The 16,524-nt window shown below is 48.0% G+C and overlaps 7 protein-coding genes across 7 annotated transcripts; 5 read left to right on the top strand and 2 right to left on the bottom strand.

Annotated features, from left to right (window-relative positions):
• Nucleotides 1-57: 57 nt before the first annotated feature.
• Nucleotides 58-1,969, top strand: BJ212DRAFT_1321897 (DnaJ-domain-containing protein). Its single transcript, XM_041334431.1, has 7 exons — nucleotides 58-525; nucleotides 581-969; nucleotides 1,020-1,054; nucleotides 1,102-1,209; nucleotides 1,261-1,419; nucleotides 1,467-1,611; nucleotides 1,662-1,969. The coding sequence occupies exons 1-7, from the start codon at nucleotides 144-146 to the stop codon at nucleotides 1,884-1,886; spliced, it is 1,443 nt and encodes a 480-aa protein (XP_041198403.1). The 5' UTR covers nucleotides 58-143; the 3' UTR covers nucleotides 1,887-1,969.
• On the bottom strand, nucleotides 1,970-3,709 carry BJ212DRAFT_1321900 (tRNA synthetases class I-domain-containing protein). The gene is made up of 6 exons (XM_041334432.1): nucleotides 3,504-3,709; nucleotides 3,427-3,447; nucleotides 3,294-3,374; nucleotides 2,896-3,236; nucleotides 2,228-2,839; nucleotides 1,970-2,179 (listed from the first exon to the last, which is right to left on the bottom strand). Exons 1-6 carry the CDS (start codon nucleotides 3,625-3,627, stop codon nucleotides 2,048-2,050), a joined length of 1,311 nt encoding a protein of 436 aa, XP_041198404.1. The 5' UTR covers nucleotides 3,628-3,709; the 3' UTR covers nucleotides 1,970-2,047.
• A 2,756-nt stretch (nucleotides 3,710-6,465) lies between these two features.
• On the top strand, nucleotides 6,466-8,804 carry BJ212DRAFT_1260796 (cytochrome P450; the record flags this gene model as incomplete). Its single annotated transcript, XM_041330136.1, has 13 exons — nucleotides 6,466-6,589; nucleotides 6,643-6,740; nucleotides 6,799-6,934; nucleotides 6,991-7,088; nucleotides 7,147-7,252; nucleotides 7,302-7,374; nucleotides 7,449-7,678; nucleotides 7,736-7,802; nucleotides 7,867-8,065; nucleotides 8,125-8,291; nucleotides 8,352-8,459; nucleotides 8,512-8,559; nucleotides 8,621-8,804. The coding sequence occupies 13 exons, from the start codon at nucleotides 6,466-6,468 to the stop codon at nucleotides 8,802-8,804; spliced, it is 1,638 nt and encodes a 545-aa protein (XP_041198405.1).
• Nucleotides 8,805-9,585: 781 nt separating this feature from the next.
• Nucleotides 9,586-10,779, top strand: BJ212DRAFT_1321921 (uncharacterized protein). Its single transcript, XM_041334433.1, has 3 exons — nucleotides 9,586-10,089; nucleotides 10,145-10,162; nucleotides 10,214-10,779. Exons 1-3 carry the CDS (start codon nucleotides 9,736-9,738, stop codon nucleotides 10,706-10,708), a joined length of 867 nt encoding a protein of 288 aa, XP_041198406.1. The 5' UTR covers nucleotides 9,586-9,735; the 3' UTR covers nucleotides 10,709-10,779.
• Nucleotides 10,780-11,141: 362 nt separating this feature from the next.
• Nucleotides 11,142-11,580, top strand: BJ212DRAFT_1261621 (histone-fold-containing protein; the record flags this gene model as incomplete). Its single annotated transcript, XM_041330192.1, has 4 exons — nucleotides 11,142-11,207; nucleotides 11,257-11,352; nucleotides 11,403-11,443; nucleotides 11,505-11,580. Coding segments are annotated over 4 exons (279 nt in total), but the record flags the coding sequence as incomplete, so codon positions are not given.
• A 589-nt stretch (nucleotides 11,581-12,169) lies between these two features.
• On the bottom strand, nucleotides 12,170-13,041 carry BJ212DRAFT_1475984 (ribosomal RNA methyltransferase FtsJ domain-containing protein; the record flags this gene model as incomplete). Its single annotated transcript, XM_041339309.1, has 2 exons — nucleotides 12,170-12,323; nucleotides 12,377-13,041. The coding sequence occupies 2 exons, from the start codon at nucleotides 13,039-13,041 to the stop codon at nucleotides 12,170-12,172; spliced, it is 819 nt and encodes a 272-aa protein (XP_041198408.1).
• A 309-nt stretch (nucleotides 13,042-13,350) lies between these two features.
• On the top strand, nucleotides 13,351-15,641 carry BJ212DRAFT_1444421 (alpha/beta-hydrolase; the record flags this gene model as incomplete). Its single annotated transcript, XM_041337957.1, has 6 exons — nucleotides 13,351-13,419; nucleotides 13,481-13,748; nucleotides 13,802-14,867; nucleotides 14,915-14,962; nucleotides 15,019-15,382; nucleotides 15,438-15,641. The coding sequence occupies 6 exons, from the start codon at nucleotides 13,351-13,353 to the stop codon at nucleotides 15,639-15,641; spliced, it is 2,019 nt and encodes a 672-aa protein (XP_041198409.1).
• Between the last annotated feature and the right edge of the window lie 883 nt (nucleotides 15,642-16,524).

The raw sequence follows: 16,524 nt of genomic DNA on the forward strand, positions 1-16,524 counted from the left end.
CAAATGGGATTTGATGCCGAACTTGGAAAGGGTTGGCCTGGATTGGACGACCATAATTTCCTTTCAAGGCTAGTACTTGGTTACTACTTCAGTCAGCAGACTCAGCTGCCTTCGACCCTTTCGCCAGTCTCTGAACGACCACAATGAGTTCTGCATATCCAGTCCAGCAGTCACGCCAGTATACCCCCCACATACGCTCTCAGTGCGAACATTGTAACGTTCAGGTTGAATTTTCAGTGCCGTCTCCTACTCCGGCACAGGGTACATTGTTGCGCGTCCGTTGCTTTAAGTGCCAATCAATCTACACACATGCGTTCTATCCTACGCAGCTACCACCTGGCTACTCCACTACGTCGAGCTCAACGCCTTCGCATAATCCGATAGGCTCTGGAAGTACTCCACCACCTTCAAATGCCAGGAAAGGTCGTAAGATCGGCACGCAGGAGAAACCTTTGGAAACAGGGTACTATGACCTTCTAGGTGTTCCCATAGATGCAAGCACAGATGATATCAAAAAATCATACCGTATGGTGTACCTTGATTGATGATGATAGACCTCTTACTTACCTGCTTTATCAAGGACGGCTTGCAATAAAGCATCATCCTGACAAGAATCGCGATGACCCACACGCGGAGGAAAGATTTAAGGAGATTGCCATTGCGTATCAGACCCTATCAGACACAGAGCTCCGCAAGAAATATAACGAGTTTGGTCCCAAGGAGAGTCAGCCAGAAGGAGGTTTCGTCGACCCGGAGGAAATATTTGGGGCGATGTTCGGTGGAGAGAGGTTTGCGCCAATAATCGGCCAGATCAGTCTTGCGAAGGATATGAAAGCTGCCCTACAAGAGGTAGAAGAAAATGAGAGCGAAGACCACAAGGACGTGAAACGTGATGCAAAGGGCAAGGAGATCCTGAGTGAAGAGGAGAAAGCTCGAAAGGAGGAGAAAGAGAAAAAAGTGGCGGCAGAGGTACTCCCTTTCTGTTTAATTCCACAAAAATCTCACAATAGTGTTCCCAGAAAGCAGCAGCTCGTGCAGAGCGAGTCCAGAAACTGTAAGATTTCATACTTTGTAATTCTGTGAGATTAACGACTTTTGCAGCGTGGAGAACCTTCAGCGGAAACTTAGCATATTTACGGAGTCCGCAACAGGTCCATATGACCTTGATGTCACAAATAGCTGGCGCACTATCTGCCAGCTTGAAGCGGAGTGCGTATATCGTGCACATACACGTTGCACTTGCTGAAATGTTCTTTCCAGGGATCTCAAGAAGGAGTCTTATGGTGTCGAGCTTTTGCAGGCCATAGGCTTCGTCTATGTCTCGAAAGCAAAGCATTATCTTGCTACGAATCAAACATTGTTTGGAGTCGGCGGCTGGTTCCATAACGTCCAAGGGAAATACCACGTATTCAGTGAAACGTAAGTACTGAGAACTGTTAATGCTGTCTTAGATTGACATGAGGCAGTGTGTCAACACTGCGATCGGCGATCGAATTGAAAAGCGTCTTTGATCAAATTGCAGCAGCAGAGAAAGCTGGAAACCTTTCTCCGGAGGAGAAGAAGAAATTAGAAGAGCAGGCTGCTGAGAAAGGCATTCAGGCCCTTTTCAAGGTTCTTCATTTTCTATTCGAAACCAATGACATGTTTGACGATATTATCAGGGCACGAAACTTGAAATCGAGTCTGTATTGCGCGAAACTTGTGACCGCGTCCTCGAGGATTTGACAATATCCCGCCCTAAAGCCCAGATGCGGGCTGTTGCGATGCAGATTCTTGGAGAATCATACGTGGCCATCAAAAAGGACGTAGACGGACATCCAGATGAAAGTGAATACGTGAGGATCGACACAAAGAGCAGTCGAGAAAAAGACCGCCAACGTTCTTGATCTGCTGCTTCTACGTCCGTTTCGCTATACCAAACAATGCATCTTACCCATAACTTACTCGTCCCCACTCATCTAATCACTCTTCTCAATTCGTGCATGTCCATGTCAATTATACATTCCATGTGTCGTACTTCTCATACTCATGGCTAATTAAAATCATCCTAGAGCTCGCCAGTAGCACCCGGTTGAGTATTTTCGCTGATAGGTAGTGGTGGTTCACTAGATTCGGCAGAGGCTTTGATTACCTGTGCATTCTTGCCTTTACCTGGCGGAGGCGGATGGTAGACCTTTTCCTAGCATAAATGCTCAGTATGAGTATTAATTCGAGAGAAACGACCAACCTTTTTCTTCTTAAGTTCCGTTTTCGCATTTGGATCTGGGTACGCCAATTTCTCTATTTCTTGCCACTCTGAAGACTCAGCAAAGGCCTTCCGAATTGGCGCCAACAGGCTATCAATCGCCTTGTTCACAGCTGTCTTGAGATCACCAGGGTGAACTTTCTTCGCTGAAAAATCATCCTCCAGCTCCTGGTAGTCCTTGTAATGACTTGGGGGACCACCGAATTTGCCCTCTCGTCTGATAGTAAACACCATCCCCTCCGGTGCATCATCGTCTACAAATGGATTTTGGTCGCCAGTAGCACCCTGGCCTTCTTCACTGTCTACACCTGTCTCTCCTTTCCGACGCTCGATGCGAAGCTGACTTATCGGTATGAGTACAGTTTTAATGAAAGCGAGAAGTCCATTCTCTGTGATGTTGCCCTCCTCGCAGAAAGCTTTCTTGATCTTGCGCTTGACAGCTTCGGGAGGGTCAAGGAAGTCTATCTTCGAATCTGGATCCGAAGATGACATCTTACCCCCCATGAGACCTGGAACCATGGGGTTCATAAGGTGGGCGCGTTTGGCATAGCCTAATCGAGGAAGGTAGAGTTCTGCGAATGTGAAAATTTTACGCTGCAACCAGAAGACGTCAATCGGAGGTCCATTATCTGATTCGCAGATGCACACACCTGGTCGATCCCACCGAACTGGAAGTCAACACCGAGGTACTGCTCATCAAGAGCCTGCAAGCCAGGGTAAAGCAGGCCACTGATAAGTGGACTCTCGACTTGTTTTACGACCTCTGCGCCGGCCTTCTTCGCATCATGCTCTGTTACGGTTGCGCATAACCTGTAGTTGTCGAGGTTATACTCGCGAGTAAGCTGGTAATCTGAGCCTTGAACAAATATTAATTTTGATGTGGGTATCCCTAATGAGGTGAAGACGGTGCGAAGGAGAAATTCGTAGTATTTTGTCCGGTGGGCGACAAGTTCTAAAGGAGCCTTTAGGTTGTCGAGGAAAGCATGTACATCTATAGAATCTCGTTCAGTAACCATTGCTCGCATAAAGGGAGTGTTGTTGGATGTACCAGCAAGTAAGATCTTGACCTCCACACCAGCTCTCAAGAAATCAGCGATTTTGGTTAATGCGACGAAGTAACCGATGTGTGCTACGGAGCCTCTTAGTTATCGGGTTGAGTGCAGCATACATGTTATACATACGCCTTCCGGTTGGTGCAGTACCTGGTCAATGCATGGAGCGTCAGTTCGAATATTCGATCAGAGATGAGCGGACGCACCCCAGTAAGCCTTTGGCGGTCTACCTTCTGCAAGAATAGCCTTGATCGAGTCGCCGCCTAAGACTTCTTGCAGCCTCCGCGTAATTAAGTCGTACTTCGCCTCCACTTCAAACGTCGACGCCATGCCTGTGATGTTGAGGGTATGAATATAAATCTACCAACTCGATGTGGAATGACTAGAGTCAGTGAGTCAAGTCACTGCCGCTACTGCCTAATGGGGAAGCGATAGTATTTCGAAGCAGCAGATAAGATCAAAAACGCTGATCAATACCTGCGATAACAACACTGCTCATTCAATGCGCATCAAAGTAGCAGGAATCATGGGTCGTTGAACCTTATTCATATGTCTGTTTGACTGGAGAAATTCACGTCTCTTCTACATATACAGATCTACTTCGGAACATCAACTCTATGATACCATGATGAAAGTCAAAACAAATATGTTCCTTATAGAGTTGACTGGTCACGACTCTAGACCTCATTCTATTTGCGTTCTCGTGTCTCGAACTTACTTAGAATATAACCCTTGTCTTACTCCAGGCCCATGGCAGAATTATGTTGATTCTTGTTATTTGAACTATATCTCGTGATACATGCTCTTATCAAAACTTCATCGGTTTGCTGATGTGTGTAGTGTACAAATGAAAATTTCTTTTACGACTACGGGCGTCGACGCGAGGTCTAGTTCGATAATAGTTCGATAAAGCCTCGCACGAAGACGGATAGTTATTTTTATTTTATTTTAGAAAAGCGAGTCTATTATGTAGCAACTGACACCGTCTAAACGGATTGTTCTTGACGCTGCGGAGACCATGAAACGAATGTAGGAAGAATGTTGGAATTTACTGACGCTGCCTTTAGACCCGACTAGCATTCCCATGGTACCAAACACGAGTGACACATTTACCACTTTTTGATTGCAGTGCAAACTCTTATAGGCCTGAATCTTGCAGTGAAAGATTGGACAGTAAGGGCAAAATGGAGCATAACAGCACTGGAAGAGACGTTTCGCGGAAGTAACTTTATCGACGTAGAGACCAATGGAAATGAACTTCGAGCAGAGGACATTAATCACCTGATTCGAGCTATTGTATCAAAGCAGACTGTCGACACATCAAAGTGCGTACTGTGAGATCACACCTCCCTCTAATCCACCTTCGCGCATGACAGTATTGAAGAGCTTTTCAAATGTACCTTCTGTATGTCAGGGCTTCGAGAAATGAGCATTTCACGATGCTTTCTGAAAGTGTATTGGTGTTAGTGAGGGTAATCAACGAACCTTATACCGGCTTAGGTAGACCTGCGTCGGATACTGTCGTTTACATGCCTTGCTACAGGTGGAACTTAAGGATGAGCACGACTACGCGAGGACCAAGTTATGTTCAACATCTGGCTTTATCGAGATAGGTAGTATGAGCAGGTCTGCCAGTGCACCACGCGTGGGACGAGATGGAGTAGCTAAAATACACACCATTACGAATGATCTCGCGCTTATCCTCTGGCCAAGATGGCAATGACACTGGAAGCACCAGCAGTGCCTTGAGGAAATGTACTTGAACTTGAGAACAGAGGTTCTGTAGTAGCACCGAGAGTAACTGTAGTGTCCTCACGGGAGTAACCCCGTGTATAAGGCTATGCCCGATATAGGGTCTACGACCCCAAAGGACAATAAGATGGATTTTGCAAAAAAAAACTGTAGTACCGCGTAACGGGTATAGAAGTGCGTGTCACTAAAGAGGGAGGACAAAACATGAGCTGCCTGATCGTTGATCGTTTCCGATAACATAGTCTGTGTTTCAACGCGAGGTCCTTGGAATTGTCATCAGGCTCAGAGCTGGGTAATAGTCTCGAGCATAGCCTCTGCTATTTCCGCATCTGTTTCCGCACCATTCTGTGGGACTCTGAGGATACTAGGAAAGGCCCTTTCACCGACATCTCCATTGCAATCGCGAGCCGAATCTTTCAAGCAAGGACAGCAGCGCGTCCGTCCGCAAGGAGGGTAGGAGACAACGGGTCACTAAGTTTTGCGATGGTGTCCTGCGTAGACTGAGGAGCGCCTGTTGGACCATGAAAAGCGAATGGCGATGTGGGTCTGCGATAAAAAGTTCATGCGAGTCCAGCTTGACGCTTGAAGCTTGAAGACCAGGGCCAGTAAGATTTTGTCACTCGTGTTTAGGCCGAATATCATGATTGTCACATGACTGACACGTGGCCTTGCCGCAAGAATAGGCACGCCTCCTGAGGCCGCCTTTAGACAATGTTCAACCCATCGTCCTACTTAATTCAAATTCATCATATACGGAAGGAACGACTATATTCTTTCTGCATGATCTGACTACGGGAGTCATACCCCAGTGATAACTAGTTATAGGCCGAACAATCAATGATTCGTCATGTATCCTGACAACCCTACGAGAAGCGCCAGTAGATGACCGTCAGCCATTAATCTCCGCGAGGTGTTCTCGGAGGACCGCTCATGACCTAGTTTCGCAGGGACGCGAGTGAGTACTATGTCATATCTGTGTCGTTCCATCATGATGAGGTGATGATTGTCGAATCATCATGGCTACAATCAGAACGCGGGAGTCATCGAAAATATGTCATAACGCTCCTGGCAGGGGATTCGGATGTCTTAACCGATTGTGTGTGAGCAGTTCCCAGGAGCTGGAGCTGACTTACCGCCTACAGAATAATGAATCTTTGGTGCAAAGCCCTATGACATACCCAACGCTTCACATAAATCTGATCTTTCTCTTTGCTCCCCAAGTCATGTCATCGGCATTGAATTCACGCAATCATCAGCTTGTAAAGAGATCAGGAATAGGCAATTTCCGGGCCCGTTCCTTCCGTGCACGTGCGGTGCTCAGAAATAAGCATCATGCATTAAGTGTCATCTAGTTCATACGAGAGACATTGATAAGGCTGCCTTCATATGCTTTTTGACATTGTATTTCTTGTAACCATGGATCCTGTCTTTATCGCTGCTAGTTTTGCGGCTCTAGCGATCGTCTATGGGGTGTACCATCGATACTCTCGTATCTCTTTGGCAGATGTTCCTGGTCCAGAGTCTGCATCGTTTGTCATGGGTATGTCTATATTATCTCTTGCCGGATCCCTCCGCTGCTGATATGACCACCAGGGAATCTGAAAGAACTCTACCAAGGTCAGGCAGCGGAGGCTGACTTCAAGTGGCAAGCTCAGTTTGGGAATATCGTTCGTTTCAAGGGCCCTTTTGGTGTATGTAATGAAATCCACACTTGCGGCATACATTTCATGATCCTCCACCGACTCATAGGAAAACCAATTGATGATTTCTGACCCGGCCGCCCTGCAATACATGTTTGCAAAGTCAGCCTATCGGTTTCCAAAACCGCATGATCGCCGCGCCGTTTCCCAGATGATCAACGGAAAGGGAATCACCTGGGCGGATGGTAGGTCTTTAGCCACTTAATCAAAACATAGAATGATCTGCAGTTGACTTTTGAAGGTGACGATCACAAACGACACAGAAAAATAATGCTCCCTGGATTTGGTGGACCAGAGTCCAAAGCCTTCCTATTATTATTCAAGAACTGCGCCGAGTCTGTAGGCATCGAAGTCACTCAATCCTCTCAACGCCTGTCAATAACTTAAATTCTCACAGATGAGCAACAAATGGATGGATATCATCAGTAACTCTAAGGATGGGTCAGTAGTGTTCAATATTCCTACCTGGCTGTCCCGCGCAACCTTGGATGCTATCGGCGAAGGTACATGCTATATAGGGTACACAAGCACTTTTTCTCATCTCTCTTTCAGCTGCTTTTGATGTCCGCTTCAGCTCCATTGACAATAATGAAAACGCTCTTGCGCGCTCATACAGGAGTATAATGTCAGTCTTGACTATTGCCAAGCATCTGACTTTCCCTTAACTGATCTGAATTGAATGCAACTTCGTTGCAATAGGACTGACGTCTTTGGATCTCCGTCAGATGGGCAGGTACTCTTTCAGGGGATTTCAAAGTATATCCCACCTCAGATTCTCGAATACTTCATCGCGATGAGCAAAAGCCCACGTATCGCGCGCATGCGTGAGTCAGGTAACCTGGCGACATCTGTTGCAAAGCAGCTGGTGAAAGACAAGGCAGGGATGCTATTAGAAGGCAAGGGCAGCCGAGATGTCTTTAGCTTACTTGGTGGGTCGTCGCCCTCAACAGCCTTATTCAGATCTAGGCCATCTAATTATAGCACAGTCAAAGCCAATATGGATGCAAATGCAAAGGCGAAGTTAACGGAAGAAGAACTGATTGCTCAGATGCGGTGAGTCCGTTCCGTTTGTCATAATTGCACAGCTTTCTGATCATGGATTGTTATAATTACACAGTACTATCCTCTTCGCAGGTCATGAGACGACCTCGAACACTATCAGCTGGGCGCTTCTCGAGCTAGCCAGATGGCCTGAGATGCAATCCCGTCTCCGGGCAGAGATATGGGAAACAGAAGCCGCTGTGCACGCACGCGGGGATGTCAACTTCACAGTCGCTGATTTTGACGCTATGCCATATACTGCTGCTGTGATGAAAGTGCGTTGCATCGTGCGAGCAATATTTGGGCTGTTATAACATTGCGCTTGCCATTGTAGGAAGTCCTGAGATTTTATTGTGTCGTATATCATGTAAACCGATGCGCCAGCCAGGATGACGTCCTTCCGTTGTCACAGCCAATCACCACGCGATCCGGGAAGGTCATCCGTGAGCTACCAGTTCCGAAGGGCACCCGAATTGTTGCATCAATTGCAGCGTATAACCGGTAGGAGGTTCCACATAGCGTCAACATACTTTTTTCTGACAGTGCGCTCGTATCGGTTAGAAACAAGGAGCTCTGGGGCGAGGATGCGCACGTGTTCAATCCGGATAGATGGCTTAATGGCATAGCGAAAGAGAAGAAGGCGACGTCAATAGGAGTGTACTCCAATCTGTAAGCGTTGGTCTCTATCTTGCAGCACGCATGAACCCCAATTTGTTTCTAGAATGACATTCACCGGAGGAGTGAGGTCTTGTATTGGATGGCGCTTCGCGTGAGTGTTAACGGGTTTGTCCGGCAACGGTGGAGTAAATCTAATATGAACGCTCACTTAGGGTGATCGAAATCCAGGCATTTCTGACAGAGATAGTTGGAAAGTTTGAGTTCGCTCCGACTAATAAAACCGAACTTATCCGGCGGGAGGCTTGCTTGGTGATGTCTCCAACAGTAGAAGGTGAAGTTGGAAATGGTATTCAACTGCCGTTGAGGGTTTCACTGGCGCGACACACTGGTAAATGATGTCAAACTCCGGGATGTAAATAGTTATTTTGTCTGGTTATCTCGGTGGCCCAGCAGCCACTAATATTTGAAGATTAAAGTCATGCGCCATTGGCCAAGTTGGGCAGTAACTGGCTCCTCTTAGCTCCTCGAGTCACGACGCGGCACGTTGCGCAGACAAAAGGCTCTTCCAGAGCCCCGCTGATTTACGTCCAGCTTGTTCATGAGCTTCCCGAATGGTTGGGTCTGCATCAATCCATGCCCGGTGATTTTGATGGTATGTAGCTTTCACATAAGGAACATCAAAGATTCGCTCGAATAGCTCTTCTTGACGTAGAGCCTTTGATTGTCCATCCGATGAAAGCCTGTGGTCATGTCGATTGTATACATGTCATAGAGATGACGGGCAGCGAGAGAGATGGCGGCCAACAAGAGCACTGATGGCGACCCGGGGGTAGGGTAATCAGTGGATGGTATCAGACGGCGGACAGACAGACCTTGAGCGGCTGACGCGTACGGGCCGGAAACTCTGAATCTCGAACAGACGTCTGCTACGTCGAGTCTGCCAGACCTCACACAGACTGGCCAATTCCCGGACTTTCTGAGCCTGCCATGGTAAGCTGAGGCCAGTCCGGGTACACATAATTCCCGAATCCCAGCAGACTCGAGTTCCCATGTCGGACTTCCTGCTAATTTGCGAGAGCTGAGGGAACCTACCGTTAAATTACGTACATCCTTACGAATGTCATGCTTAAGCGGATTACGGGTATCGAGGTTCGAGAGTCGAGACCAAAAGTTAACGGGCACGTGATCATAACGCGTTCAAATTAACTCACGATCACTTGACTTCGACCTTTCTCCTACATACTTCCGATAATTTTTTTTGCGATTGCCCGCCATACATCCCACACACATATATCGCTACACTATAATTTTGCCACAACTCAGTATTATGCTTACAGTCATTTCTGCATTTCAAGCCAAACGGGCGGGACGCCTCTTCGTGCACACGGCCACCCTTTCAATGTCCTTTGAGCCTCTCGCGCGGCGCTGCTACAGAGGCTCACTCGCCGTTTTCAAAACGCCTTTGAATATAACACTATTCGTTGTGATCGTCTTTATCCAGCTCGCCCTCAACGCTTACGGGTACTTCAAGAAGAATAACGGTCAAGAGGCCAAAGACAAGAATACAAACCGGAGCTCATGTACTCAGTTTGACTCGGAGAGGTTTGAAGCGGATGTATCAGTCAACAAGGAAGACAGAGAAGACCCTCTTGACGAGGGAAGTTCTCGGAACATTCACCCAGTAAGCACCATATCCCATTCTTCTGGGACTTCAGATCTGACAGCATCCGTGGCAGTCCCTGGAATTGCAACTGGTGAAATTTCCCTCCATACCTCGGTCGATCCAATCAACTGACGAGATGTAGTCGGCTGTAAGGTTAGCGTCTACATTCATAGCCCCCCTGACTCGTGAAGACTCGAGCGTATATCTCGATTCCGCGACAAGCACTCGCACGCGTCGTATCCGTCGGCTCGTATCCCACATCAAGCTGCGCCCCGCCAAAGAAGAACCAGTCCACTTTCACGACAAGAAGATTCCAAAAATCAACTCGGAGTATCGTAGGAGTCAAACGCAGGAAGAAGAAGCTCTGGTACAAGACTCAAGCCGGACCCGGATACTACGGATTTCAAACCAGCCGCTGGTTCAGCAGGTGACTCACGCTGTGTCGTTGGTTTTCCGCACCCCACTACGCCTTCCGAAGAACACCGTGACTGTGACCTGTCACGCCCCTGAGTCTGTCGAACGGCCTATCAGTGATGTAGTTACATTCACATATCCACCGTATCCAGTCAGTAAGATGGCTGACTCAAGCGAAAGGAAGTGGCCATGGCAGACGCGAGAGTTGTGTATAGAAGCCTAGACAATCAACTCATTGAAATCTCTCTGTAAATTATCGTAGGGGCTTCGTTTGAATCCATCCCTAAAACAGCCTTCGAGTTTTTGTGGTCAAGATGGTCCGTTCTCGGGCGGGCTTGCACTTCGAGTTTTCAAGCTGGTCCGTGCTCAGGCCATAGGTTCAAGACAGTACTATGTAGTATTAGACGCTTATGGACCCGACGCGATGATGAGGTCACGTGACCCGTGCCTACATATAAACACGCCAATCAACGAAGAAGTCGCGTTGTTCACCCTCTTACCACTACCACCACCAAGTGCGATCATCTTCTATTCATCTAACACACCACGCACACATACCATAAACTATAATGTCTGGACGCGGCAAAGGTGGAAAGGGTCTCGGAAAGTAAGTGCCAACGATATTTCTTAGTGAGTGTCATATCTAACTGGGCTTGTGTAGGGGCGGTGCCAAGCGTCACCGCAAGATTTTGCGTGACAACATCCAGGGTATTACCAAGCCCGTATGTCCTTGCTCTTATATGCAATCAACACCTATCTGATGTTCCGCAGGCTATTCGTCGTCTTGCTCGCCGTGGAGGTGTGAAGCGTATCTCAGGCCTCATCTACGAGGAGACTCGTGGTGTCTTAAAGATCTTCCTCGAGAACGTGAGTCACTCCGGCTACTGACTGCGGAGCTGTCACCTGACTCACTACAGGTTATTCGTGACTCGGTCACATACACCGAGCATGCCAAGAGGTAAGGATCTAACTGCTGTGGCTAGTGTTAGTTCTCACGCCGACGGCTTGCTATTTTTTAGGAAAACCGTGACGGCGCTCGATGTCGTGTATGCTCTCAAGCGCTCTGGGCGCACGCTCTACGGCTTTGGGGCATAAGCCTTCTATAATTTATTCTTACTTGTGCAGTTTCGATTTGTTGAGCGAAAATTATGAGCTAGTGAAGACCGAGGATAGCGCTCGTTTCTGGTGTAGGATTTGTGTGGTATGTTACTACAGCTCAATGTTACTTGCTAGGTCTACGATATGATGTACACTATTCTTGTCATACAAACAGTTATGTGCCATGTACTTGACAGTGACGGGAAGCATGCAAACTGATGGAGTGTGCTGTCGACTACAAGTCGCCTACATAGCCTATTAGTCTCGATCCGGGCTGACAAAAGTCCGATTACGGGGCGTGTCTTGTAATGGGAAATTGTAGTTCGAGGAACACGTGAGAGAGTTTGTGTGGGAGGAAAGAAGAGGTCAAAGACTCGGAGTTTGGAAGGAGCGAATCAATCGCGAGTTGGAATTGCAGGGAGAGTTGATAGATATTCAGCCCCATGGGCTGAACGGACTTGGGGTACTTGTACAGTCCGGTGCTTATACAATTACGTGCCATGTACCTGACTTGTGGTGAAGGACCGATGGAGTGTAGTAATAATATTAGTGTCGAAAGCAGGGTTGTCTGCCCAAGGAATGCCGATTAGGTCCTACCCAGCCAACCGCGACACAGCCAGTAACCTTCTGCAGAGTCAGCGCGGCTTGACTCCGGCTTGATATAATGTACGAGGTGGAAGTTAGGTTCTAAATGTTCCTTTCTGAACTCTTGCAGTAATGGATGAGCGAAATGCTTCAACCTGGAACAAACATATATGTGAGCAACTCCTCTTCCGGACAATGCAAGACGTACAGTAGTATCCCGCCGCAGGATGCCTTCCCTCGTTCATCCACTGTCCTAACAGTTAATGCACCTTGTGCGAAATCGAAGACTGCATGACAGATATCCAAACTCATTTGCGAGTCCCGAATTTTGCTTCCAGAAAAATTAGCTGCCATGTCGCTCAGCACGATATCTGCTGTACCCTCTGAATTCTGTGAACTCTTCAGCGCATCCCGTACGATACGCGCTGAACCCGGAGCTAGAAAGTCCATCTGTAACGTCTGCACGCCTGGTATTGGCACCATTGGCAGCAGATCCAGTGCAACAATATTTCCTCGCCCAGTAGTCTTGTTCATAGGTTCTGTACTCCAGGAACCGCGTTTCTGCACCTTCGCCTCTTCACGTAACCCAAAATCTTCCGCATTGTCTGCCGCCTCAAGGGTCCACCCAAAGTTTTCCGCGACAACCTGGCTCCAGCCGCCCGGAGCTGCACCAAGGTCCACGACACTGCGCACGCCAGGACGTGAGAGGAAGCGCCCCCACTTGTCATTAAGCTCGATGAGCTTGTAGGCAGCGCGTGAGCGGTAGGATGATGGCGAGGAGAGGCGCGCTTTGACAAAAGGGTCACGGGATTGTCGCGCTAGCCATGCTGTGCTCGACTTCTTGTGCAAAGGGAGCGTCGGACGGAACGGCATCAAACTAAAACGGAAATCCAAATATGAAAATCCGTTCGTGGACGATCGAGAAGTGGTTGTTTGTCAAAAGCCTTAGATCCAAACATCACGGGATGCACACCTGCGCAAAACGGGACGTAGTACTTCTACGTATTGAAGTGGCCAGAATTGACTAGTGATTCTCTGATTTTCAAATACCGCAAAGTGCATGTGCATTGTGCGCTTATCTAGCTAGTCATAAATATGTAACGGGTACCTGCACCTTGGGATTCCAACTCTCTTCCTCCCACACAGCCATCCAATCTACTAACTATCTCAACGGATATTGCGATGCCTCAAAAATATGCTCCATACGGCCTTTGGGAGTCCCCAATCACAGCTGATGCTATCGCTGAGGATGTACGTTCTCCAAAATCGTTTCTGATCGCTTGGTAGTATCTAAAACTGACCTGCATCGTAGAGCGTCTCCGTGAGCGACATATTTGTAGACCCAATCACGAAAGATATCTACTACATCGAACAGCGTGCATCAGAGAGTGGTCGATACGTGCTTCTGAGCAACCAGACTCAAACTGAAGTCTTCGCCAAGAACTTCAATGCGCGCACGCGCGTTCATGAGTATGGTGGAGCTGCTGCGATAGCTTATAACGGGACTGTGTACTCTTCGAATTTTGCGGACTTCCTCGTCTATGCCGCGAAAGATGGGAAGATCAAACCAATCACACCAGGTGCCTGTGTTAATACCCCAGACTACAACACCATACTAATGTTCCGTGCGCAGAGGACCCGAAGAAGATCTATCGCTACGCAGATTTCTGTGTGCACCCAGTCCATACTGACCTACTCGTCGCAATCTTAGAAGACCATACCCACGACACTCCGCAAACTGTGCGCAACTCTCTTTGCGTTATCAACTCCACAGCTACGACAGTCACGTCCTTGGTTTGTACTGAGGATGCACAAAGAGAATTTTATGCCGCGCCGACCTTCTCCCCCTCTGGTGATAAGCTCGCATGGCAGTTCTGGGAGCACCCAGATATGCCTTGGGAGGGAGGACGGCTCTATGTGGCTGACGTCTGCTACAACCCCAACACCCATACACTTAGCTTAAGCAACACAAAACTGGTAGCCGGTAGCGCTTGCACAATCAGCGCGTGTTACCCCTTGTGGGCCTCCAACGACAAGCTTCTCTTCACATCTGACGAAGGCGAGGAGGGAAATAGGTTCGCAAACCTGTGGGAATGCACTCAAGCGCGCACAAAACCAGTCCTCTCGTCTGTTGTGCAGCAAGACTTCTGCATGCCACCCTGGACGCTTGGAAATTACCCATTCGCGTTCCTGGACGATAATGGCACAAAAGCCATCTGTGTCGCATGGCGAGGCGGCCGAAGCGTCCTGTATGTTGTTGATATCACCACAGGATCCTACAAGGAGATCAAAGACAAATCGTTCGACTTTGTAGTTATCGAACATGTTCGTCGCATGTCGAACTATACTTTTGTCTTCACGGGATTGCGAAGCAACGCCCCTGGCGCAGCTATGCTCTGTACTCTTACCGGACCATCATTCGTGCCTGATTTCCAGGTACTCAAATCTACCGCATCGACGTCCGCTGTACCGTTCCCTGAGGGTATCATTTCGCTTCCAACCCCTCTCGAACTCAAACTGGCGGATAACAGGATTGTATATGCCGTGTACTACGCTCCAAACAACCCAGCATATGCGGGTTCGGGCATTCCGAACGAAAAGCCTCCCTGTGTGCTAGGCGTACACGGTGGCCCCACAGGATTAGAAACCCAGAGTTTGAACTGGCTGAAGCAGTATTTTACAAGCAGAGGATATGCTTGGTAAGTTCTGACGCACCCTGTAGGATCACCATGCTTATCAACTGCAGGTTGGATATAAACTATAGTGGTTCTTCGTGCTACGGACGCAAATATGTGTACGTTTATGTTTATCACCATCATTGACATGGAGCAGCACCGATGATGTAACTAGGGAGCGCCTCAAAGGGAACTGGGGTATTACCGACGTGAACGACTGCATCGAAGCAGTCCAATCGCCTGAACTCCGTTCCCTCATCGACACTAAGCGCACTGCCATCCGCGGCGGGAGCTCAGGCGGATATACTGCCCTTGCTTCCATTTCCCTCGCCTCCTCTGCGGCAAGCAAGACGAAGTTCTTCGCGAGTGCCACGAGCAACTTCGGGATCTCAAACCTCGAGCTACTTGCGGACGATACACACAAGTTTGAACTTATGTACATGACAAAGCTTCTCGGCGGTACGAAGGAAGAGATACCACATGTCTATCATGACCGGAGTCCAGTGTATTTTTCTGCGAGAATTGAAACACCGTTACTCGTAAGTTTTGTGTTGATGAAAGTGCGTTCTGATGAGTAGATCATGTTTCCGACAGGTTCTTCAAGGTAATGATGATGAAGTTGTTCCGCCTGCACAATCATGGACTATCATTGATGGGGTCATTAAAAACAAGGGGCATGTTGAGGCGCACTTCTTCGATGGTGAACAGCATGGGTGGCGCACGTCAGAGACGATCAAGAGGGCGATTGAGTTCGAGAGGGAATGGTATGAGAAGAGCATGGTGAGGGCCTCTCAATAAGTGAGAATGAAAAGCAGCAGTGTATTATCGGTGACATGATGTATGGATATGAGCGAAGGGAATGAAATGGAGATCTGTGCGCGACACATGTTCTTCACTGACTCTCACTGATTACTGGTAGTGACAGGCAGTTTATGACGGGCGTTGTGAAGATGTGGCTTTGATCTTGAAAAACTTCAAAGAAGCATAACGTCAGATTCAAATTACAGGCGTTGCAAAGCCATTGGATCCAAACAAGCCAAGCTTGAATTAGGCTACTACGTCCGGATCCCCAACGATATTGCTTCTGGAATATCGTCAAAAAGTATAGAACGGTGGGAGGTAAATTACAATCTACATAGATGTATTAACCCTCACACACTAACCACGGGTGGGCTCTCGATTATTGGATCAATTAAAACTGTTAAGGAGTCCGTATGTCGCTAGCCGAAAACCCGTCACTGCCGCATACTTGACCAGATCGGAAAACAGCTCGCATATATCATTATGAGCCAATCTCGACAGCAGCTACTCTCTTTCAAAACCTCAAGAACCTTGGTCTCGCCTACAAATACTCGAAGAGCGTTGCAGCCAAACGCGAATGACAGATCTCGGTGGGTAAGCCCCGTTTGCTTTATCAAGGGCATTCAGGTTGTCAATGTATTCTGTTGCTCACGGGTCGCGCTGTCTCCAGTGAAGAAGTGGCTTCGACAGCCTATCAGAGAGATCTCTGACATGGTCAATTTCCTGAGCAGGACCTTCGTGACGCTTGCAACTTCCTTCTTGTAAATGCCGGAAGTGCTCGAGGCTGGTATAGGCATGGTGACTATTTGTAAAAATAACATGTAGAGTGGAGTAGTTGGTAGTTGTTGCATCTGATGTATGAAAATGAATATAATCTACA

Source organism: Suillus subaureus, assembly GCF_016647635.1.
Source record: "Suillus subaureus strain MN1 chromosome Unknown BJ212scaffold_3, whole genome shotgun sequence".
NCBI lineage: Eukaryota > Fungi > Basidiomycota > Agaricomycetes > Boletales > Suillaceae > Suillus > Suillus subaureus.